The 24,011-nt window shown below is 49.8% G+C and overlaps 1 protein-coding gene across 1 annotated transcript; it reads right to left on the bottom strand.

The window, feature by feature from the left end:
* Nucleotides 1–17,283: 17,283 nt before the first annotated feature.
* LOC134434085 (olfactory receptor 4K1-like) lies at nucleotides 17,284–21,346 on the bottom strand. Its single transcript, XM_063182781.1, has 3 exons — nucleotides 21,339–21,346; nucleotides 17,812–17,953; nucleotides 17,284–17,397 (listed from the first exon to the last, which is right to left on the bottom strand). Exons 1-3 carry the CDS (start codon nucleotides 21,344–21,346, stop codon nucleotides 17,284–17,286), a joined length of 264 nt encoding a protein of 87 aa, XP_063038851.1.
* Between the last annotated feature and the right edge of the window lie 2,665 nt (nucleotides 21,347–24,011).

The following is a 24,011-nucleotide window of genomic DNA, read 5'->3' as shown; positions in this document are numbered from 1 at the left end:
TGCTCTCACCAGGCCCTGGGCAGCCTTTGGCACTCCCTGCCCTCAGTGGGGCCCAGTGATGATCCAAGAGAATTGGAGTTTTGCTTCTGACTCCTTGAGCAGCTTTTTCAGCTTTCTCTCAGTGTCTGAGGGTCCTGGACTCAGGCCCAAATCCACTGTGGGGATCATCAAAATACAGAAAGCCCTCAGGAGCTCTTTTCCTCCCTTCCTTCCTCCCTTCCTTCCTCCCTTCCTTCCTCCCTCCCTTCCTCCCTCCCTTCCTCCCTCCCTTCCTCCCTCCCTTCCTCCCTCCCTCCCTCCCTCCCTCCCTCCCTTCCTTCCTTCCTTCCTTCCTTCCTTCCTTCCTTCCTTCCTTCCTTCCTTCCTTCCTTCCTTCCTTCCTTCCTTCCTTCCTTCCTTCCTTCCTTCCTTCCTTCCTTCCTTCCTTCCTTCCTTCCTTCCTTCCTTCCTTCCTTCCTTCCTTCCTTCCTTCCTTCCTTCCTTCCTTCCTTCCTTCCTTCCTTCCTTCCCTCCTTCCCTCCTTCCCTCCTTCCCTCCTTCCCTCCTTCCCTCCCTGCCTCCCTCCCTGCCTCCCTCCCTGCCTTCCCGCCTTCCTTCCTGCCTGCCTTCCCTCCTGCCTTCCTTCCTGCCTTCCTGCCTTCCCGCCTTCCTGCCTTCCCGCCTTCCCGCCTTCCTGCCGCCTTTAGGCATTATGAACAGGAGATGGTGAAGATGTTGCTCAATCATCAACAATTTAAAATGCTTCTGGAACAATCTTTTTCACCCCGTAACCTGGAAGATATTCTGACAAGAATTAAGAAGAAAGTAAGTACTTGGCAGGAGAAATGTCTCCTTTGTGCAAGTATTGCCACTGCTAATATGAGATCAAACATACCCAATCTGTCTTTAGCTCATTCCTCTTCTGCTGAATCATTTTGCTCCTGGGAATGAGCTGTTAATCCTCAGCCTGTTGATCTGCACTGATATTATTAGGGAAAAGTGGGGTTTATTAAGGAACTGATATTATTAGGGAAAATTGGGGTTTCGAATATTTTCAATATCAGTCACAAAGAGGAAAGGGAAAGAGGAGAAAATGGGTTTAGATTTAAGCATAAGCCCCCACCATGCTCTCCCTACTCTGCCCCCTGTAAAGCAATTAAGTGAGAATTGTGCTTCTGAAGATAACAGAGTCTTTGCAAAGGACACTGGAAGTAGTAGTGCCAAGAAAATTCCCAAATTTACAAAAGATGTCCAGGTCAATCCTAGTTACTACAATTACTGTCTGTCTTTTGGGAATACTGCCCTGCTGTCAAGCCCTGTGGGGCTGGAAGAAGCTTGGTGAATTCAGCAGCATCCAGTGGAAAATCCTTTGTTTGTTTGAGGGGGGGATTTTATTTTTTTAATCAACATTTTAGAAGGGAGCCTGCCTTTGTGCAGGCACAGGGAGAGTGAGAGTTGAATCAAATCAATTTCCAACACAATGGGCCAACCCCCAAAGAGTCCAGTTTGTTCTGCTGCTTCCTTCACAAACACTCGTTGCCTGCCAGTTTGCACTATTTCCACTTATGCTCAAGACTAAGGAATTTGGGATTTTAGACTGCTGCTCAGTCTGACAGCACCCATAACCTGCCTTGGGCTATTGAAAACAAAGAGTTGGCATCACTGAATCTCTGGTCTGTTTCATCTCTAAGTTAGGAAATGTTTCCCTAAGCCTTGGTAGCAGTGATCCTGGTTCAAACTTGTGTTTTCAACAGGGAATTTCCTGTTTTATACTCTAAAGATTGATGGGGTTTCTCTGTGTCTTTGTAGGGGATGGAAAACCAGAAGGTTGAAGGCCCATCTGTCAAGGAGCCGGTGAAGGAGAGGAACGATGGCTCAAAGGAGCCCCAGGCCACATTGTCTGCTGGCAAACGGTACTGAGCACTTTTCTTAGATGCGACAAAGCACATGGCAGGCTTTACATGCCTCTTCCTCAGGAAAAACTTTCTGGCAGAGATGACCAATGCCACAGATTGTTTCCTTTCCCTACAAATTCTCTAGGATAAAAAATGTCTACTTGTGCATTGTGCTGAACACAACTTCTCTGGAGGGGTTTCCACAAAAATGGAGAGACAAAAAGACACCCATTGGTTGCAGCTCAGACGATCCAGTGCATGGCAAGGGCAGTGTTGTGGAGGCTGGGAGAGGGCCAAGTTTCTCCTGCCTGACTTGGGACAAGTAAATTCAAACAGGGCTTTTTTTTCACCTGAGTGGAGTCTTTTTCAGATGGGTGTTTTGATGAGAAATCTCAGTCTGGATGGAAGATGCCATTCCACAAAGATGCAGTTCTCATCCATGTGCTTTGGCCTGGCTGAATCAGGGTTTTCTTACCCTCAAACAGCACCAAGTTTGAGTAGTAAGTAGCAAGACAATTCCTGAACAACTTCAGTCAACAGGTGTCTCAATGTGGACTTTTTGCCTTGATATTCCTGTCCTTCATGTAATTTGCTTGGTGGACAGCATGTTTGGTTTATTTCCCCCTGTGCTGCAATCAGCATTTAAGACAGGAATTGCTCCTATCTGTCTCTTCATGGCAGCTGCAGAGCTGCTTGTACCTGTTCTTCTTTGATAGCAGAGGGGATTTATTTAGCTCTGTCCTGCTCAGCAGTGGCAGGAAAGTGACCACATGCCTCAGTAGCACAGCTGGCATCTTCCTGTGCTCATGGAAGAGACAGGTTGATCAGGAGAATTGTTCCCAGTGGGGTTTTTAAGCTGTGCATCTGGTCTCCAGGGAAGCAAATGAAATGGGAGCTTAGTTCTGGGATGTCTGGCTTCTGTTTTTATCTCTGTTACTGATTTTCTGCATCCTTCAAATATGGCCCTGTTTATCTGTTCAGATGCATCTGAGCTACTTTTCCAGATTGTCATGCCTGGTTGTAGAGACACTTCTCCAGAGTAATGAGTTCCCTTATTCTAAGACACACACGTCCCGTATGAGGAGGCATTTAAACTTGGCAGTAGTGTCTCTCTTTCTCCACAAAGCAATGTGACCTGTGTGCCCTGGCAGCCATCTGAAGATAGATCAGATGCATCTCATCCTTGTTTTTCCTGAGTGAGCAGTGGTGAGAATGTCACTTGCAGATTGTCTCCTGTAATGATTGTCATGAGGTCCACATTGTTCTTCAGACCCTCATGACTTTCCAGCTTGAAATCACATAATTAGGAAAATTGCTCAAGATGTTTTGCTCACAATTAACTGAAGGTATTGTCTGTGGCTGCAGCTCTCTCCACAGAGAGCAGCAGGCACAACTTTGCCAGGCATTGTCTTGGGGAAGGCTGTGAGAAGATCAGAGAAAAGAATCAGAAACAATTCTTATCTTCACTTGCTGCACCTGTTGTTGTGAACATGTGGAATGTGTTATGGGGATTTGTTTACCAAAAGGTAATTTCTTAATTGGTCACTGGTGATGGTGTTTTGGATTCAATTGACCAATCTGGTCTGTCTGTATCAGGCTGTGTGTAAGGGTGATGAGTTTCAGCATAGTATAGTATAGTATAGTATAGTATAATATAGTATAGTATAGTATAGTATAGTATAGTATAGTATAGTATAGTATAGTATAGTATAGTATAGTATAGTATAGTATAGTATAGTATAATAGAGTGATTGATCAGCCTTCTGGAATCATGGAGTCAATGCTAATTATTTCCTCGATGGGGATGCCATGCAACAATAATTATAACCACCAGGTCCTCATTTGGTTTTATTTTCCAGGGTGAAATCTCCCTCTGATGGACACCTCCTACACTGTGCAAAAGCCCAGGTCACGTCACCTCCAGCTGTGGGAGAAACGGAGCTGCTCCAGAAGCTTCACCATCTCATGGAAGCCAAGGGGTTTCAGACATGGATGGAAGGAGTGGAACTCCTCCAAGACCTGTGCAAAAACAACCCCCAGCTCATCTCCACTAACATTGCCCAAGTATGTAGGGTATCTCCACTGCTCCTTTCCTTTAGCTCCTTTCCTAAGCCTGTAGCAGCAAAGTTAATTCAGTGTGTCTTGGCACTCTGTCCTGGCTGTTTGGGACACTCTGGTCCCTCTCACCCAGACAAATGTAATTCAGGTCCAGGCTTCAGGACAAGTTGTTTCAGTCCAGCTGTATTTGTCTGGCAGGTGCCTATTGATGCTGTTATCAGATGATGGCAGAATTTTCTGCTGGTGTAACTGCTGCTCTCTCCTACTCCCAGTATGGTGAAGTGAAGGGAATCTAGCCCCTGAAAGCATGGTAATTGTTCTCTAGACCAAAAATGGGTTTGCATAGGGAAGAGAAGTATCAGGCTGGGTTCATTGAAACCCAGTTGTTTTATTTAAAGAACACTTCTATATACTCCATCTTGTCACAGCTCTGGCTACTCATTTCCATCCTTGTTCCTATTCCTCTTGGTAAAGACAGTGCTCACCCTTCTTGGGGGATCTTTCTTTCTCTTTGGAAAAGGAGGAAAATGGACCCATCTCTGCCTTCTCCTCCCAGTAGCTGCTTTTTCCCTTTTTCCAGGGAAAGGTGCCTGATAATGTGGCTGTCAAGGGACTGAACCTGCTCTAATGAGAGCTGTACAGCACATGACATTTCAGAAGTCCACCTCTTACTTAGAGAAATGGTCTGGATCCTGGAAGAGTTGATCAGAGCTCTGCACTTCTCCAGACACAGGCTCTGAGACAAACAAAAGAAAACTTGGATCTCTTCCAGCCATAGCTTTGGCAAAATCATAATTGCCCTCAGTACTTGAGGCAACTGTATAGAAAAACAGGCATTGTAAACATCTGCTTCCATTCAAAGCAAATGTACTCTTTAGCATTATAAATGGAATTGATTTAATGATTTATAAATGGAGAGAAATACCATAGGAACTATTTTGTCCCCAGCCAAACCTCTTAAAAACAGAAGAAAATCTTTCAACCAGCATGAGGCTGTGCCACCATTCCAGTGAGTGGCCCACAGGAAAACAGTGAAATTGTGCAAGCGAGTGCTGACCTGACAGAAAGAATCACTTTCATCTTTGACATTGCTGACTGCTACATCCACTCTTCAAACAAGGACATTTGAACCCAGCTTTCACGTTGCTTGTTCTCTTCACAGATTTTTGAATATTTTGTCCTGAGAATATCTGACAGCCACAAGAAAGTGAAGCAGAGGGCACTGGATGTGCTGGCTGAAATCACAGGAGCCCTGAAAGATGCCTTGAACCTGGTGATCATTGGTTTGGTGGAGGGAATAACAAAGAGCCTGAACTCAAAGGATCCCAGGGTTCGTGGGGCAGCTGTGAAAGCACTGGGAGAATCCATTGCTCATTTGGGTAAGGCTGAGCCCTGGCAGGGACTCTCCTCAGCTTCGTCTCTGTCTCTCCTGCACAAGAGAACGCTGAGTGCCTTGACAGCTGCTCTTGTCTGTGGAACACTGCAGCTGACACCCACCAGAGGCTGTGCAGGTGCAGTCCTTATGCACCATCCCCAACAGGCTGGAATGGGATCAGCATTTCCCAACAGTCCCAGGAGCCCTGGGCTCTGTGCTGCTTGTCTGAAGAGCAAGTCCTGGACTGCAGCTCTGCTACAGTTCAGAGGCAAAAGGGGTTTGGAGTTTGCTTGGGCCCCGTCTGACTTCCCAAATGAACAGCTTTGCTGTTGGCATGAAGGGACACTGACCCATCAGAGCTTCTGCAGAGCAGCCACCTGGGAGGCTCTACATTAGAGGCATTAGCTGCCTATTTTCCACTTTTCTTCTTTGTCTTCTATGTTCAAAGGGGATCTGATGATTCACCAAGTTCATTTCTTTAGAACAAACAGGTATAAACCCAGCTGTCAGTGATGCCTTGTTCCACCTGTTGTTTTCATGGGGCAAGATGGCCACAGCAATTAACTACATAGGCAAGGGCTGCTCTAAATTCCTTTGCCACACACATTTATGTCAGCTCTGAGAATGCTGCACTGGGGAAATATGCCTGAAAAAAGGCGTGTTGAAGAGGCAGGTCTTCAAGGGGAGTTTCCACTTTCTCCTCCCCAGCTGCTCTGTGAGCTCAGGAACTGCCTGACTCAGTGCCTTTCTGTGTCCCAAGTATGGGGCTCTTCCTTTTTGCTCTGGGATGCAAAACCTTTCCACTGCTTCCATGTGACTGAACTCTCGAGGTCCCTGATGTGAAATGTTTAACACAGCTCCTGCTGCAGCAGACAACTTTGGATTTACAAATGTGAAAGGAGAGCTTTTCTTTTGGAATTTAAAACCCTGCCAAGTAGGCTGGAAGGAAAGAAGAATAGGATTCAAACATCTGCAGAAGTGTGCTTGTTTTTTATAAAATGCCCTTTCTCCTATGACCTGAGGAAAGTGAGCAGAAACGTGTGTTTCCCTTGTAGATAAAGTGTCCCTGCTGAAAGAGTTCAGCTACCAATGGAATCACCTGAGTGGCCAAGCCCTGCTGGATGTCCCCGAGCGTATCACAGGTTTGGCCTCCCCTTCTGAGCCCAGAGCTCTTCCCAGGGAGCATTTACAGGGAATGCCTGTGAGCAGACAGCAGAGCAGCTCCTCCAAACCAGGAGGTGCTGAGCTTGTCCCTGCTGCCCCATAGCCAAGGCAGGTGGGTTTGGCAGGTTTTCCCTGGCTGCTGCAGAGCTGGGCAGCACCTGAGATGGGGGCAGTGCTCGGCCTGGGGCTGAGCTCTCACTGGGGCATCTCAGAACCACCTCCAGCAAAGGGAGGGCTAAAAATGCCCCAGCTGGCTCCTCTCTGGGGAGCTCAGGGACATCTGTGATCTTTGAGGGGAAATGGTGGCAAATGCTGTTTCAGGGCATCCGTTTATTTTGTCCTCACAGAATTCTTGTTTTTCTCTTGGAAAGTTTTGAGGCTGAACCGTGCAGAGCCTGGGGGTCACAGCTTAGGTCAGAACTCAACAGAGGTATCAGAGGCACAGGTTTAGTGCAAGGCAGCCTCTGGGGCACAGGGACAGAAGCAGAGTGCTGAGGCTCCCTGCCTGTGCTGTCAGAGGGGCCTTGGACTGAGCCTTTCAGGGTGTGCAAACAGTGTCTGTCTGTGTCAGCGCTGTCCAAAATGCTACAAATGCAGCTGATAATTGATTCCTCAGAGGAGCTTGCTGTGTCAGCAAGAGCCAAGGAATGGAAAAAGGATAATCTCAATATATAGCAGAGAAGATGATTGATAGCCTTGCTGTAACTGGGGCTAAATCCACTGCTAATTATGCCAACATCTTTGAATGTGTCTTCATTAGGAATCTCAAAAGGGCATGTTCAGCAATTGGGAATGTCAAAGGCCCTTTAAAGAGCATTTGAAAAATATAGATCTCCAGCAATAGGACATTTAGTTTTGCAGTTCTTTTTATCTCTTTTTCAAATAAAGGAATAAACCATAAATTAGGACTACTTTAGAAAAAGCAGATGTTCTCTCTTAGAGATTTAGCAAGACCGGACAGCTGTTCCTCACATTCAGTAGTCACTGATGTCTTTATTGCATTTAAATTCAAATGAATTCCCATTTAAAAATGGGTACCATAACCCTTTCCTGCTTAGCAGAATTGGTTTTGGGTACTTGCAGGAGCTCTTTCAATGTTGATGACTGCTGGTGGAATAACAGCATAGAGAAAATGAAGTCTCTTCCACCACAGAATATTAAATGGCTGCTAAATAACATTTTGTCTGATCAGAAAATAAGAATGGTCTCCAGAGCATTTCAGGTTTTCATCTCTTAGCCAAATCTGCCTGTTGCAAGGAGCCTGTTGGTAGTAAACATTTGTCCGTGTGTGGTACAATTCAGTTCAGAAAATGGGCAGAGAGATTTCAGAGACAATATGAGAAAACACTCATGTTTTGGTTCCATTTCAGTCCCCTGTGTAGCATTTTTCTTTCTCTATGCCCCTATCTGAGTGAATATAATAAGAAAAAATGCCATTACCATTGGGAGGGGAAGTGGCATTAAAATGTGGAGATGCCCAAATGCCAGGGCAATGGGATCTGGGTAATTCTCTAGAGATGCCCTGAGGTTTGAAACAGGTCTTTGTTGGAAGCCCCAAAAGGATTCTGCCGAAGACCCCAGCTGGTCACTGATGTTTCTCATCCAGCTGTCAGGCAGCAGCCATCTCTGGTGGGCTGGAGTTTTGAGGTGTGTTCTAACCCTGCCCTTTGCTGTGTGCCACTGAGCAAAGGGAAGAGCCAGATTAGACATTTGGCACTTGACATCAAAGTTACAAAAATGGAATTATTTCTTTTATTAGAAATCTCTTCATTTCCTCTCTATGATGCATTTCCAAATCTTTAGTGTGGGTTTAGACAACTTCTTAATGGAAATCAAAGGCAATTGGACATTTCATTCATTGTTCATGCAGAGATTGTGAAATAATTTAGTAAAGGTAGGAAGTCTGCCACAGGGACAAGGGCTCTGGTTGGAGCAATTAGTGCTGAGGGGTTGGTGGTTCTGTTTCCAGGATGATCAGCTGCTTTGCCCATTTCTGGACCAAGGGGCCAAGGGTGCTGTTTTGCTGCTCTTGGCCAGAGAGGCTGGCAAGAAGCAGAAGCAGAGGCAGATCCTTGTTTGCAGTGAGGCTGGTGGGTAAGGAGCTGTGTCTCTGTCCCGGCAGTGCTTGTGCAGGGGGTTCATGCCAGGAGCCCTGAAGTTGCCCAGCGCGACGCCCTGCCCGTGCTCTGGCCCTGCCTGGGGAACAAGGCACTGCCTGTGCGGAGCGCCAACGTCCGCACCGTGGCCACCAAGCTCGCCTCTGCCCTCTGCAAGGTGATGGGCACCCAGCTGAAGGAATGTGCTGCCAGCAAGCCTCCACATGTGCGGGAAAACCTCTCCAGAATGCTGGGCTGGTGAAGGCGAGATGTTCTCCAGAAAGCTGAGGAAGCGCTGAGTTGGACACCTCTGGATTAGCCTTTTGAGCTGTGCCAAAAATGTCAAAATCCTAAAAAAGGGTGTGCATCTGCCCCCACTCTCTCCACCACATTTCCTAGTCATGGCATGGGGGGCCTGGAGCAGCTCCAGATTGATGACAAGGTGAAGGCAATCATGGCTCAGCCTCACACAGAGGTGAGGGGGGAGCTGGGCCAATCTCTGCTGGGAGGAAGGGCCTTGTGGCAGCCCAGAGAGGCTGTGCACATTGCCAGGGAACAGCTGTGCCCTGCATGGGCCCCTGCAATGAGCTGTGCTGCTGCCAGTGCCCCTGGAGCTGTGGGGCTGCTGAGCTGTGGGGCAGGCAGAGGAGCAGAAGGGGGCATGTGCAGCTGAGCCATTCCTGGGGAGCACAGGGCTCTGGGCTCCCTGCTGTCCCAGGGCAGCCCAGAGGCCAGGCTGGGCCTGTGCCAGCTCTGGGCAAGTGGCTCAGGGTTTGCACTGGCCTGCCTCAGTGTCTGCCAGCAGGAGCATGTTTCCCAGTGCAGCTGTTTGGACATTTCCAGGAAATGTGTCCCAGGAATTATGGAGCTTCAGATGCTTTAGGTTTACATGGTGGCCTCTGTTAAACTTTGCCTCTCTGTTAAACTTTGTGTCTCCATTTTGCAGATCTGGCTGGTTACAGTCCTACCGAGAAGTTTTCTCCGGACACTTCCCATGTTCCCTCACCCACAAAGTCCTCGCCTCCCATCCAGAAGAGCTCTCTTTCCTCCAAGCTCAGGAAGAAGCTGCCGCCTGTGTGAAGAGTGTTTGAAGAATAGGCTTGATGCGTTAGGCTTGATAGTTACAGATGTACATATGTTCTGATCTTTAGATGTAGTTTTGAATTAATGTCTATTGATTCTGTCTTTAAGTTTTGATGACATACTTTTAATGGTATATATTTTATTTTGATGATGAAAAACAAAAAAAAAAATAAATAACATTTAAATAAACCAGGAGGAGAATGTGAGACCATGACCTGCTAGCCTAGAGATTATGGGAGTGCAGCTCATTCAGTGTGCCAGTGTCTCACCACATCCTTTCCTCATTGGGCCTCTCCTCTTCCTCTTTGGCCATGGTTTCTTTGTGTCATTTGTGCTGCTCTTTGTTACTTGGCATTACAACAGAGTCACCTGTTGACCTGTTTGGGGGACAATGGACCCCAAAGATCCTGTCTAGTCAAAGGTTTTCTCCCTAGGTGTGTTCTGTGCTCACCAAAGACCTGAGCAAAGAAACCAAGAGAAGTGTGCCCAAATCCCAAAGCTTTGCTCCTTTGCAATCTCCCACAGATCTGGCTCACAGGTGTCTTCAATCACAATTCCATAGGTAAGAAGAGGTCATGGATTTCACTGGGAAATGATGCACTGCTTTGGCAAAGTCACCTGTATGTATATTTACCCGGGACAGCAGTGCAGCTGTGTTGTTTGCACCCTGTTTGCAGAAGGATGAGTGCACTGGGAGGCCAATAACAAGTGATAAGGGTTCCTCAAATCTGCACTGCAGCCTGGGCGCCATTCAGCCCAGAGCTAGGGGATCATTTGTTCCCATGGACCAGTGCTTGCCAGTGGAATGAATTCCTGCACAGCTGGAAGAAGCAATTCTGGATTCAGCTCCAGCTGTTGGTGGGCTGCATGATCATTGACAATGCTGCCCTCCCAGAAATTATTCTGCAGTTTCCTTTCATAGTCATTTGAAGCTTTGAAACTTCACATTTCAATTTGCATTGCCTTAGGGAAAAACACTTCTGGGCCCAGTGAAAACTGTAACCTTCTGACAGCAAAGTCCTCATGGTTGCCCGCTTCTGATGTCACACAATGTCACCTGGCTGCCTGTGTTTGCTTAGCTCTGGGTCTAGTCCCAGCCTAGTAAAGCCCAGGCAGGGTGGCACATTGCAGGGAAAACTGGTCCATGAGCTTATGGGGTTGCCATCAGCAGCAGAGTGAATGTGCCCTGTGGGGATTCCTCTGGAGACAAAACTAGGGACCTACTCCATGCCACAATATTCTCTTAGATCTTTCTAAAATATCCTAGAAAAGGCTGTGAAACTTCACATCTCCTTGCACACCCACTGTTTGAAGAGGGGCATTTTTGTCCCTCCTCAAAGTCATTGCTCTTGCACACCAGAAACATGAACATCCACCAACAGGAATGATGCATGGTCCTGCTGCTGCTGCTGCAGAGCACTGGGATGGGCAGGCCTGGGTGTTACCAATATGAGCACTTAATTATCATTTCATGCTCCTTCAAGCTGTCCTGATCTCAGGGCTTTTTGTTTCAAAGCAGCAACTGCACCATCTCTAGGGAAGAACAGGAACTGGGAAACAGTGACTGCCAGCCTTGCAGGGGTGTGGGGGAAAACCTGAGGTGTCTGCCTCAAAAGATGAATGGGAAGAGTGTAATTGCCAAAGCAAACGCTTTGTTAGGATAGCAGGAGCAGTTCTTTACTGCACGCTTGCATGAAGATCATTTGGGATCTCCGTTTTGTATCTCATGCAGAAAAGGAGCTCTTAATAATACCACGCTACCTAAACCAGATTGGGATGTAGCTCTGTAGTGGTTCACAATGAAGCAGACGGCCTGCTTTGTCACTCCCAGCCCTGCTGAGCCTGCAAGGGACTGTAGTGTATCCCATGCCTGTTTTACCTCCAGGCAAAGATTGGTTTTCCTTATTAGTGTGGAGTAAACACAAGAGTAATGAAACGGACAATTAAACTGGCCACTTTGGAGAATATGCTCATGCTTTGGCATGTCGGTCCTATACCTCATGCACCCAAGGCTTGTTACTCATCATGAAATATTTTAACAAAAAAACCTCAGCTCTCATGTTACATCTGAATAAAACTGCATCAGATCATCAAGAATTCTGCTGTGAGGAACAAGACAAGAGCCTTCCGAAACTCACTTGGAGCTGTCCTGGATTGCTGCAGCCCTTTGTGAAAAGCTGCTGCAGACAGAGTGTTTGGAGTTGGTTTGGGCCTTTATGAAAGATCTGTGGAGCAGTGTGCAGGGCTCTCCTGGCAGGAAACTGTTTGTCCAAGCCCAGGGACACGGTGCGGCAGGAGCGGAGAGGCCCCGCTCCCAGCCCGAGAGTCTGTGAGCTGAGCCACGCCGGGGAGACAAGGCAGCGAGGGGCTCCAGCCCAGCTGCTTCACTGCCCTGCCCGCTCCATGCAGCTCTGCCATGGGAGAAAGCCGACACCGGACGAGCCACCGAGCTTCCATCAGCTGCTGGAACTGCTCTGTGACAGCTCCTGTTCTTCCTGAGAGAGACCCCGGCTCCTTTTTGTTTTTTTTCCCTGTTCATAAATTGTTATGTGCAATCTCCAGTTGACACTGAATCCAAGTACCTCCTCATGCAGTTGAAATAGATATGAAAATCAAGAGACCCTTCATGGCTGACGATCAATCACACTCTGTCCTTACCCTCACCCCACCATTTCCCCTATCCAAGCCTTGGCACTCAGAGCAGCCTTGTGCAAATCTGAGCTCCCTCCAGCCCAGGCTGCGCCTGCAGCTTTCAGCTCCTTGGCTCCAAATCCCACCTGCTTTCCTTGGAGAAGGAGCTGCCCGAAACACAGAGGGATGTTCATTTCTTGTCAGCCAACAAAGCCAAGGGAAGGCATAGCTCCATCAAAAGCAAAAGTCATTCCTCTGCTGGATATTGAATCCACTTTGCACAGCAGACAGTCTCAGAGCAATGGAAAACACCTTCTGTGCCCAGCACAGATCCCAAGGCCCCCCAAACCCTCCCTGCCCCGATTCTGCCCAGATTTGCTCTTTGCACACACGACTCAGACGCTGAAGTGAGCAACGCCCTCCATGGCGAGAGGGAAGAAAAGAGAGAAAGGGGACAAAGAGCTCTCCTGTACAGAGCCAAGGTCAAAGTGCAGCCCCTGCAGTGAAAACCACAACTCATCAGGTTTGTGTCCTTTGGGCCAGGGCCTGGTGACACTCAAAGGCACAGAAAGGTTTCTTGTCAACAAACACAAGTTGAACATTTGAACAGTTAAATAACCATCACAGCTCTTCTCTCAGCTCTCCGGAATGTCCCAGCAGCATCTGACATGTCCACCATCCCCAAAGGATTCCTGTAGAGGAACAATTTTAGACATAGATATAAGAAAAGGTAATTCTGTGATAGATATAAAGACAATTAAGATGTCACCTTATGTGGTATTTATTTAAACTTCAGAAAGTTTGGACACCTCCCTGAAGCTAAAAGCATGAAACCAGTCAGTTGAGAGGCACTTGAATGACCAGAGAGCATCTGGTGGAGGAAATCTGGGAACAATGGGAAGAACAAATATCCACCTGGTCTAGTGAAGACTTTTCCTTAGACATGGCCATTTAACCAGGAGACATGTAAGCACTTGATGGAAAAGAGAGAGATTAAATAATACACTGATTATTGGTGACACAAATAGATGGGAAGATCAGTATTTCTTCTCCTGCCATCAGTACGTTTCCAGGAAATCGCCGTTTCTGGTGGGAAAAGGTTGCCATTCATAAGAGTACTCAAATGACCCAGATAATAAAGATTTGCATTTTTATTAGGAAACAAAAAGGTATTAAAACCTGTACCCCTTTCCAGGAAGATATCAGTTTTGTGCCCATGAACAGGCAGTGCCACTTGTGCCCTGAGGCGCCCAGCTGGCATTGGATCTCTCTGAGAGCACCTGAGGGAGACCAGAGCACCTTGCAAGCTGCAGGTCCCTGACAGGCCCACAGGGCTCCTGTCCCATCAACATCTGCCCTGCTCCAGTCTGAAACAGGGCCCAGCATGGTGCCAGGATCATCAGAGAGCTGAGGTATGTGCTGGAATTCAATGCCCTCCCCATCCCACAGCAGCCCTGTGTTTGCCTCCTGCAGCCTTGGTCTCCAGCACAGCCATGGAGGCTCTTTGGATTGTTGCTGCAGGCCCCAAGGGCAGCTGAGCTCTGCCTTTGGCACAGTCAGGCCTGGCCAGCGCAGGCCATGCTCAGCAATTGCTTGTGTGAGCCTGGCCTTGCTGTCAGCTCCGGCAGCAGCTGCGTGGCCCCTTTGTGGCCCTGTGCTGGCCCAGCCATGGTGGCTCAGCCCCTGTGCAGGCCCAGCCCAGGCCAGGAGCATTGCGGCTGGGAACGGCCCCTGTGCCGTGGTGCCCACAGCAGCCTTGGGGCTCTGTGCCCCATGGCCTCCCTGCTGGGCAGCCTCTGCCAGCTCCTGTGGAGCCTGTGGCACCTGTGGGGCTGCATAGACAGCCCTGCCCCAGGCTCTGCCACCCTCTGGGCCAGCAGAGAGGCAGCCAGGGCTGGCCATGGCTGGGAACAGGCCCTGAGCCCTGCAGGAGGATGGAGCTCGGCCACAGCCAAACTCAGCCCAGGCCAAAGCAGGGCTCAGAAGCCAGGGCTGCCAAGGGCTGGGCACAGAGGCTGGTGCTGACAAATGTCCTGGGCCCCCTCCCTGCTCTGTCCATGCCACCAAGGGCACAGAGCAGCCTCCTCTCTGGGCCACTTGCTTGTTTGCAATGCCTTGCACCGGCGCTGGCCCTGCCCCACAAGGCCTGGCCTGAGTCCTGCCCCTGCACGCTCAGCCAGGCTGAGATGGACACTGATGGTTTCTGGGCCAGGCTCTCTGAGCCCATCCCAGCTCCCTGCAAGCTCTGCCAGCTGCCCTGAGCTCTGGGCAGCACCAAGGGCCTCTCCCAAGCCCAGTCCAGCCGGCTCTGGCCCCACAGCTCTGCTCAGACCAGGCTGCTCTGGGCACTGCCCCATGGCCTCAGCCCCTGGCAAGGGCACAGCAGCAACTGCAGCTACCACAGGACTCAGCCCTAGCCATAGGGGAAGGTGCTTGGCCAAGGCCAAAGGAGGCTCCCTGGCTGCCCTGCTCCCCTCTGGCTGAGGTGCTGAGAGCTCTACAGCCCCTGTTGCCATCCCATCTGCCCAGGACAGCACAAGAGCCCTGGCCTTGGGGCCCTCAAGAACTGCTCCTGCTCCAGGCCCAGGGCCCATCTCAGAGCTGGGGCAGCCACAAAGCTGTGCCCATTTCTGTTCATTGCTGCTCTGATGGGGATAAATCCTCAGCCACTTGGAGGTTGCTGATGAATTTTATTACTCCAGAGACCTCTTCTTTCTTGAACTCTTCAGGAATTCAGTGAGTAAAGCTCATAAATATTTGTGCAAAAACACCAGAACAATAAAAGCCAAAGGTACATTCTATGGGGTTTTTTTTCATTCTGTGAATAATTAGACTTTATTTAGAATTTTAGAATAAGATTTCAGAAGTATATTCTAAGTGAATACACTGTATTGAAAACAATGCAGAAAGAAGTGTTTTGTCATTTAAAGTTTTCTTTTCCTGTTTGTACATTGGTATCAGCCATGTTCAACTGATATTGATCCCCAGCACCTTCTACTGCAGTTTGAACAGGTATGAAGTAAAAGACCCTTCATGGCTTACAATCATGAACACTTTGTCCCCAGTCTCTCCCCAATATTTATGACATCTGATCCCTGGCACACCTAGAGATCAGGAATGGTGTGGCCAGCAGGAGCAGGACAGTGATTCTTCCTCTGTGCTCAGCACTGGTTGGCAGCACCTGAAAAGTTGTGTCCAGTTCTGGGATCCCCAATTAAAGAAGGACATGGAGGTGTTGGAGTGTGTCCAAAGAAGGGCATCAAGGCTGGGGAGGGGTCTGGAGCACAAGTCCTGTAAGGAGCGGCTGAGGGAGATGGGGTTGTTTATCCTGGAGGAGAGGAAGCTCAGGGGAGACAAGGTGGTGTCAGGGCAAACGTTGGACTTGATGATCTCCATGGCCAGTTCCACCCTTGCTGATTCTGGGGTTCTCTGAAAGAGCCCTTGAAGCAGTTGCAGGAGGAGCCCTGGACCTCCTCTGCAGAAGCTTCAGCAGCCCAGGTCCCCCAGCTTCTCCTGCCAGCCCCAAAGCCCATCCTGTCAGTCCTGCAGAGCCTCTGCAGCTCCTCCTCACTGCCCAGAACAGGGAGCCCCAGAGGCAGACACAGCAGCCCAGATGTGCCCCCCTGGCCTGGGGTGCCTCTGGCAAGGGAGCAGCACCAGGCACTGCAGGAGCCTGCAGACAATTCCTGCAGCACTTGTAGGATGATCGTGCTGCCCAAGGGATGTTTCCATGGTGCCAAGTAAGGAATGGCAATGGGAAGTGGAGCCAGAGAGGAAAAGGCAAACAGGGATGGGCTGTTTGCACGGGAGGGAACAAGGGGTGGGCAATAGGAAGACATTTGTGCCAGAAAGTGTAAAGAAAGCAAAGATGAAGCCAATGAAATGCTCAGGGCCGTTTGGGGGTCCCTGCCAGGCAGCCCTGGCTCTGAGCAACAGCATCTGCAGTGGGACAGGAAACTCCCAGCTGATGGGAACAAACTTTCTGGCTGACTGCAGAGGCCAGGACAAAGTTGAGTGGTTTCCCTGGTGTCCCCCTGCCCTTGCTGGCCCCGGGGGCTGATGGCATTTGTGCTCCCTCAGGTACATGTCCCCACACAAACAGCATGGGGGTGCTCCCCCTGCTCTGTGCAATGCAAACAGGGGCTGCTGAGCCAGTGCTTCCATGTCCATGCCTGCAAGGATGGGGCACCTGTGTGAGCTGGGGGAGAGGCCAGGGGGGATGTTGTTGGCAGCTCCATGAGGACACTCTGGGACGCTGCCCTGGGCTGTGCAGCACAGTGGGGATGGATCAGCCCCTGCTCTGCTGCTCCCTCCCATCTACCCCAGGGCCCTTGCAGAACACCAGCCATGCTGTTTTCCCCCAGCCTGCCCAGGGCCAGCCTGGGGCTGCTCATGGGGCTTTTCTGTGCTGAGCATTGGCCTGGCCGTGTTCTTGAGAGAGCCTGGGCAAGGAGCCTGGAGCCCCCAGGTCCTGGCCTGAGGAGTCAGCGCTGCCCCAGCAGTGCCCATGGCCTGTCCCTGCTGCAGCCCCGGCACTGCCACCCCCAGGACTGTGCCCCGATAGCACTCAGGCCCTACAGCAACACCAGGGCCACCAGAGCAGTGGGGCAGGGCCATGGCAGCAGCACTGGCAACAACAAATGCTGCTGCTGCTGGGCACAGCTGCTAGGCCAGCACTGATCTGCCCCAGCTCTGCACACAGACATTGCTGCTACAGCTCCAGAGAAGGCAACAAAAGGGGAATCTCTCATGAAAACTGTGCTGGGAAATCCTTTCTCTAATTTATAGCTTCTGAAAGCACAGCTCCCAATTGACACAGTCTGGGACCACAATGAGGGTGGAGAGAAACAGAACAAGAAATGGCACAAAAAATGAAGTTTTTTTGTGAATAGTATTAAAAACTGAAAGAAAGGAAAGAAAAGTACAAACCAACCACCAAAACCAAGCAGAACTATCAAAGATTACTTTTATTACAAGTGATTTGCAAAAACGGGGCAGCACTTTATTGTCGCTGATACCATCTAGTTATCAGTGTCCACACTGCAGCCTTGAGCTCCTGGTTCCTCAGGCTGTAGATAAGGGGGTTCAGGGCTGAAGGCACCACTGAGTACAGAACGGACACTGCCAGATCCAGGGATCGAGAGGACATGGAGGGGGGCTTCAAGTAGGCAAATGATCCAGTGCTGACAAACAGGGAGACCACAGTCAGGTGAGGGAGGCAGGTGGAAAAGGCTTTGTGCCGTCCCTGCTCAGAGGGGATCCCCAGCACAGCCCTGAAGATCTGCACATAGGAAAAAACCATGAACACAAAACAACCAAAAGCTAAAGAGATGGAAAACGCAAGAAACCCAAGTGCCCTGGTCTTGGAGTGTGAGCAGGAGAGCTTGAGGATCTGTGGGATTTCACAAAAGAACTGGTCCAGGGCATTGCCATGGCACAGGGGCATGGAAAATGTACTGGCCGTGTGCAGCAGAGCATGGAGAAAGGCAGTGGCCCAGGCAGCTGCTGCCATGTGAGCACAAGCTCTGCTGCCCAGGAGGGTCCCATAGTGCAGGGGTTTGCAGATGGACACGTAGCGGTCGTAGCACATGACAGTCAGGAGGGAAAACTCTGTTCCAATGAAGAAGACATACAGAAATAGCTGTGCTGCGCATCCAGAGTAGGAGATGGTCCTGGTGTCCCAGAGGGAATTGTGCATGGCTTTGGGGACAGTGGTGCAGATGAAGCCCAGGTCGCTGAGGGCCAGGTTGAGCAGGAAGAAGAACATGGGCATGTGCAGCTGGTGGCTTCAGGCTACGGCGCTGATGATGAGGCCATTGCCCAAGAGGGCAGCCAGGGAGATGCCCAGCAAGAGGCAGAAGAGCAGGAGCTGCAGCTGCCGCGTGTCTGCCAATGCCAGCAGGAGGAAATGGCTGATGGAGCTACTGTTGGACATTTTTTCACTCTGGGCATTGTGGACTGTTGAAGGAAGATATTGACAAGGTGTGACCAAATTTTTTGAGTCAATTCTATATTTTTTTTAATCTCTGCAAAATCATTTCTCTTCCTGTGAGGAAATTTGGCTAAACTTTCTTTGATTTTGAGCTTGTGCAACTGAGTACCCGCCTCATCTTTAGCACTGCTCTCAGGCGGAACACTGCAGAGCCCAGAGGGAAAACAGGGCTTCCCGTGCCCCAGTGCAGACAGTGCTAGTCCCCACCCAGGACTCCTTTGATAATTAAAACTCTTCTGTTTGAGGGTGCCTGCACTTAAAAAATTATTGAAAAATAAATTGGACTTTTTGAACACTCCAGTTTAAAAATAATATTCTCTGAAATCTTCTCTCTTTCCCTATGCAGCTGGACAGGTATGGATACCAAGGGTTGGTCTGCCTCTCTGCTGCCTGGAGTTGTGCCTACTGGGAGCTGTTTCTCTCTATCCAAGCCTTGTCCCTGCCAGTGCTGCCCAAGCCCGGCCCAGCCCCAGGGGCTCAGCTCTGCCCTGCAGACCCCTCCCAGCACAGGGCACTGCCCAGGGGCATCTCCCTGGAACCAGGGCCTTAGGGGCAGGCCAGACAAACTGAGATGCTGCAAGCCAAGGTGCTGCTGCTGCTGTCTGTAGGGAGAGGAGGCTGAGGAGGCACTTTCTGAGGGAGATCTGAGGCCCATCTGCTGATGCCCAGGCTGACAGTGCAGGAGTCTCAGTGACACAGCCAAAGATGACAGCTCCTTTCCCTTCCCTTGAGGAGAAAGCTGAGAGCAGCCCTGGCCATGCAGAACCATTTCCAGAGCAGGAGGAATCTGCTCAGATGGGGGTGGCTCCTTCCACCTCCAACTTCTCCCCTGCAGTGTCCATGGGGAGCTGCCAGGCAGGCTGAGAGCTGTCCCTGGCAGGTGGCACATGCCCTGGACTGGCCAAGAGCCCTGAGGGCTGCAGGAGCTGCTCTGCAGGACAACCCTGGGCAGCCCTGGCTGCAGCCCCAGCTTCAGCCCCCGCAGCTGTCCCTGGCAGCAGGAGCCGTCCTGCCCTGTCCCTCTGATGGTGCCCAGGGCAGCCCCGCTCTGTCGCAAAACCTCCCCCAAAGCAGAAACGGCAGCAGAGCCATCCTTACAGTCACATCTGTCCTGTCCTGGGTCAGCTTCAGGAGATCCTTCCAGGAGCACAGGGGACATTGCCCTGCACCCACAGACTCACCATGCACAGGGCTGTGAAGAGCTTTCCTCAGGTGAAGTCTCAGCTCAATGTCTTCCCAATCCTGATTGCCTTCAGCCTGTCTCTGCCTGGCTCCTGTCCCCTCAGTGCCTGCAGGCAGAGCCCTCAGCACTGCTGGGCTGGGAAGGAGCTGGCCCTGGGAAGAGCTGTTCCTTTAAAGCTCAGCAGCACAGACAGAGCACAAGGATTTTATTGAGCCTCTTGAGATTTGGTGTTGTTTACATCAGACTCAATCCCTTAGAGAATCTTCAAAAAACTTCTCAAGAACTCAAAATTAAATTTAGACTCCAAAGTTTCTTGAAGTTTTAATGGGTCCCCTTAAAGAACACAATTGAGGAAGTGTCCCCAGGTTCCAGTTAGAGCAGAACCCTCGAGGCAGTGATGACAGCAGGGGACAAACAAGGCCAAGGTGTCTCTGGTGCTGAGCAAACCTGGATGTGTTTGAGGAATGCAAAGGACCAAGGCCTGAGCCCCAGCCCCTGGCCAGGCAGATCCTGTCCCTCCCTCCTTGCTCAGGGCTCTTCCCGGGATGGGCACTGGCATGTGGGGATGTGCAATGGCAAGGACAGGAGCATGGGGTGGCCCCTGCAAGGCTGCTGAGCAGGGACAAGGAGGCAATGAGGCCCCAGCCCTGCAAGGGTCACTTGTCTCCTGCTCCTGCCTCAGGCCCAGGGCCAGCAGCCATGGCCAATGTGCTGCCCAAGTTGGCTCTGGCAGGGCTGTCTTGCAGCTGCTGCCCATCCCTGTGCCCTGTGCAGCCCAGGCTGTCCCACGGTGTCCCTGCCCTGCGCCTCTGTCCCTGCAGGCTGTTGGCATCCCCCGGCTGCCCCACCTGGCTGGGCCCTTCCTTTGCTGACAGCTCTGCCTCTTGCCTGCCTCTGCCTGCCCACACAAAGCCTGGGGCTGACCCAGACTCCTTCTGGGGGAAGTGTTGCACCACAGTCCTGCCCTAGGAAGGAAATCCCTTTCTCTTTGTTCCCAGTCTGGGCCTCCCCAGCTAGCTTAATCATTGATTTTTTTCTTTCTCTGGCTGTTGTCCACTATGTCAGAAGGATGGACCATCTCTGAAACCACCCTTGAATCCCTCCCAGGGTTCTCCTCTGCTGTCTTCAGTCTCCACCCCACTGAGCACAGAGCTCCTCTGTCCCTGTACAGTGCTCATGTGCTTGAGGCCATGGGTGCCTGGACAAGAAGGACGGTTCTTTTCTACAGGAAGGAAATCACAGAGCCCCAGGACTTTGAAGGCAGATCAGAGGCACTCACCAGAGGATAAGGCCAGCCAGACCTGTATGTCCTTGCAGATTTTGTCTGAAATCAGCCCTCGGATATTTGGGGAGTTTTGGAGGTGGAATTCCATTTCAGCCATGGGTGACTGGACCAGAATGACAGTTCTTCTCAACAGGAAGGAAAGGGCAGAGCCCCAGTGTTTTAAAGGCTGATTAGAGGCAGCCCCAAGGAGGCTAAGGCCAGCCAGACCTGTTTCCCTTGGGAATATTTGTCTTGGAGCAATCCTTGGATAGAGGGAATTTGGGAGGCCAAATCCCAGTTTTTACCGTGGGCAAGAAGGACAGTTCTTTTCCATAGGAAGGAAAGTACAGGGCCCCAGTGTTTCACAGACAGATGAGAGCTCGCCCTGAGGAAGGCAAGGGAACGTAGACAGTCCTGTCAGCTTTTGTATGGGAGCTATCATTGGATATAAGAAATTTTGGAGGCAGTTTCCAAATTTTAGCTATGGATATCTGCTCTTGAAAGATCATTTTTCCCTGGAAAGAAAAGCACAGACCCCCAGTGTTTTGAAAGCAGATGAGAGGTGACCCCCAAGGTTCCAAGGCCACCCAGAACTGTCTGTTCTGGCAGATTTCATACGGAATCATCCTTCGATATAATTTAATTTGGACGTTGTCCTCGGGTGACGTTATGATGCTTGCATCCCCATTCATATGTTCTGTGCCTTTAAGACTGTTTCTGAAGAGTGAAAGTTTTCTTTGGGTTTCTCTTATCAGGGACACAGAGACTGGCAGTAATAGGGCTGTTTTCGCTTCTTGCTTTTTGCTTTCTGCTTTGCTTGCTCTCTCTCTGCTCTCTCTTTTGCTTGCTTTTGCTTCTGCTTATTTGCTAGTTCTAGCTAAACAGTCCAAATTCCTTCCTGGACTGTTTCTCCTCTCCTGTTTCTGTGAACATCTCGAACCTGCTCCGGACCGGGACCTGGGAACACCAAGGGTTTGCACCATTTGGCTGCAGCAGCTGCCCAGCGCTGGAGGGCCTAAGAGAGCAACCACCCCTGCAAGAGACTTTCTGATTTTGTCATGTTTTTCAGAGCGGTGTCATCTGGTATTGTTCATTTTGTGTGCTGGGGGGTGCTGTGCATGTCAAATAAACAGATTCTTTCCACTTCTCTCTGAGGAATTCTTCCCGAACCGGTTGGGGGGAGGGGCTGTGTGGGTTTGCTCTCTGGAGGGGCCCTCCTTTGCAGATTCTCTGCCAAATTTGCCCTAAACCAGGAAAAAATATCAGTGCCCATCCTGGGGGCTCAAGAGAGTGGAAAACCCTGTTTTGACTGCATTTTGGTTGCCATTACTCTGTGTTTATTTAAATCAGCTAATAGCCATGCTTTTTGAATTCATCATGTCTATTGGGGTGAAGGTTTGCATGCACTTCTGGTCCCTAGGGATTTTTGAGATTTTAATACCTCTATGGTCCCTAGGTTTATTTTCTTATCCAGAAATAGCTTTAGTATTGTCCCTAATAGGTCGTTTTTACATCAGAGGGGCAGTGACCAGAATAGCTATCCTGCTGGGCTTGGTGGCAATGATGTGCAAGAAGTTTATAAACATGCTGGGGTCTGCTCCAGGTATGAATGGCTCATGGCTATGGTTATGCATCCAGTTTGTTAGAGGAGGAGCCGAGAATAAGACTTTCCAGCCTTCCCTTTCCTTCTTCTCCTTCGGATTGGTTATATCACTTTTTGAGAATGTTCAGTTTCCCCTGAATGTTAAAGAGACCATCTTTCTGGTATTTAATCTGGTAAGCTTCCTCTAGATGGTCTGCAGCTTCTCTAGAATGAGGGCTGAGATATCCAGAGGAGGTGGTGAGACCCCTGACCCAGAAGCAGAGGCAGGCGTGAAAAATCCTGAGTGATGTGGAGAATGGGAAAAATAGGCCAAACCTTGAAGGAATTTTCTGATCCTGTAGACTGGGATTTTCCACAGGAACAAATTCAGAACCCAGCTGAAGTGGGGAAATACATAAAAGAGAAGTGCCATGACGATTCTAAGGAGAAAAGGCTAATTGCAAATAAGCTGGGCCCTAGCCTATGCTTATTACACTTTTTTAGATAGTGTAGGGCAGCAGACAGAGGCAGGGGGGCAGGGAGATAAATCAGCTATCCCAGTCACTCAGGCTGCAGCTAACACTCCAGGCTCAAAGCCAGCAGCTAAACCAGATAGTGAGCCTAAGCCAGCATCTAAACCCATGGCTGTTGCTACCAGCACTAGAAGTGGGAAATGCAGGACAAGACCAATCGACCAGTGGATGATGATGATGATGATGATGATGAAGGAGAAGGAACCTCAATGCCTCCTGACATAAAATCAGGAGTCAAAGCAGCAGGTGCAAGATCAGATGCAAATATTGAGTCCTTTTCCCTGAAGGACCTTGATGGCCTAAGGAAGGATTACACCCGACGACCTGATGAATCCATAATTAGTTGGTTAGTCCATCTCTGGGATGCTGCATGCGAGGCTACAATTCTGGATGGCACTGAAGCCAGGCATTTGGGATCCCTGTCACAGGATCCTGTCATTGACGAAGAAATGATGAGGGGGGCTAATCCACACAGCCATTGGGCATGGTTCTTGGACAGTGTTGCACGAAGATATCTGTGTGCAGATGATCTCTATATACAACAAACTCAGTGGAAGATCATAGAGCAAGGGATCCAACGCCTGAGAGAAATGGCAGTGGCAGAGATTATCTTCTCAGATGATGTAACAACTAGGAACCTGTTGCCCGATTGATAAATGACACAAAACTCGGATAAGTTTTGTGGGTGCTTTATTAAGGGCCCGGGGAACTGGGGGACTCACGTCCCTAAAGTCCGAGCCCCCAAATTCACGTATGGATGCTTCCCTCTTATACATGCGATTCACAACAAAGTCTCCAAGAAACAGTTTCCCGTTCCCCTTGCCTAGCCTCCAAGAAACAGTCCTCCATTCCCCTTGCCTGGTCACAGACCCCTTGTGATACATTTCTTGGTTCAAAAACAAGATCATTAATCCTCTGCTTATCTTATTCTAAGAGCATTGTATGCTGCCTCTAGACAGGTTAGCATTCTTACTTTCTTGCACTAGTTTAATTATTTATTAAATCTCTAAGACTACCTGCTAGGTTACACACAAAACCCAACACACACTTTCAACGGCTACAAAACTACTTTTTAACAAACCAGTTCACACACAACTCACTATAATTAAATATTTTGCTAAATTTCATTTCTTTTCCAACATTTCCCCCCTTTTGAGCATCCTTCAGTCCTGCTGC

Source organism: Melospiza melodia, unplaced genomic scaffold (assembly GCF_035770615.1).
Source record: "Melospiza melodia melodia isolate bMelMel2 unplaced genomic scaffold, bMelMel2.pri scaffold_32, whole genome shotgun sequence".
Classification (NCBI taxonomy): domain Eukaryota; kingdom Metazoa; phylum Chordata; class Aves; order Passeriformes; family Passerellidae; genus Melospiza; species Melospiza melodia.
This window is presented reverse-complemented; position numbering and strand designations above follow the sequence as displayed.

Coding starts and splice junctions, on each gene's coding strand:
- LOC134434085 (XM_063182781.1), bottom strand. Junction 17,398..17,811: donor ACTATGGGACCCTCCTGGGC/AGCAGAGCTTGT, acceptor CTGGCAGTGTCC/GTTCTGTACTCAGTGGTGCC.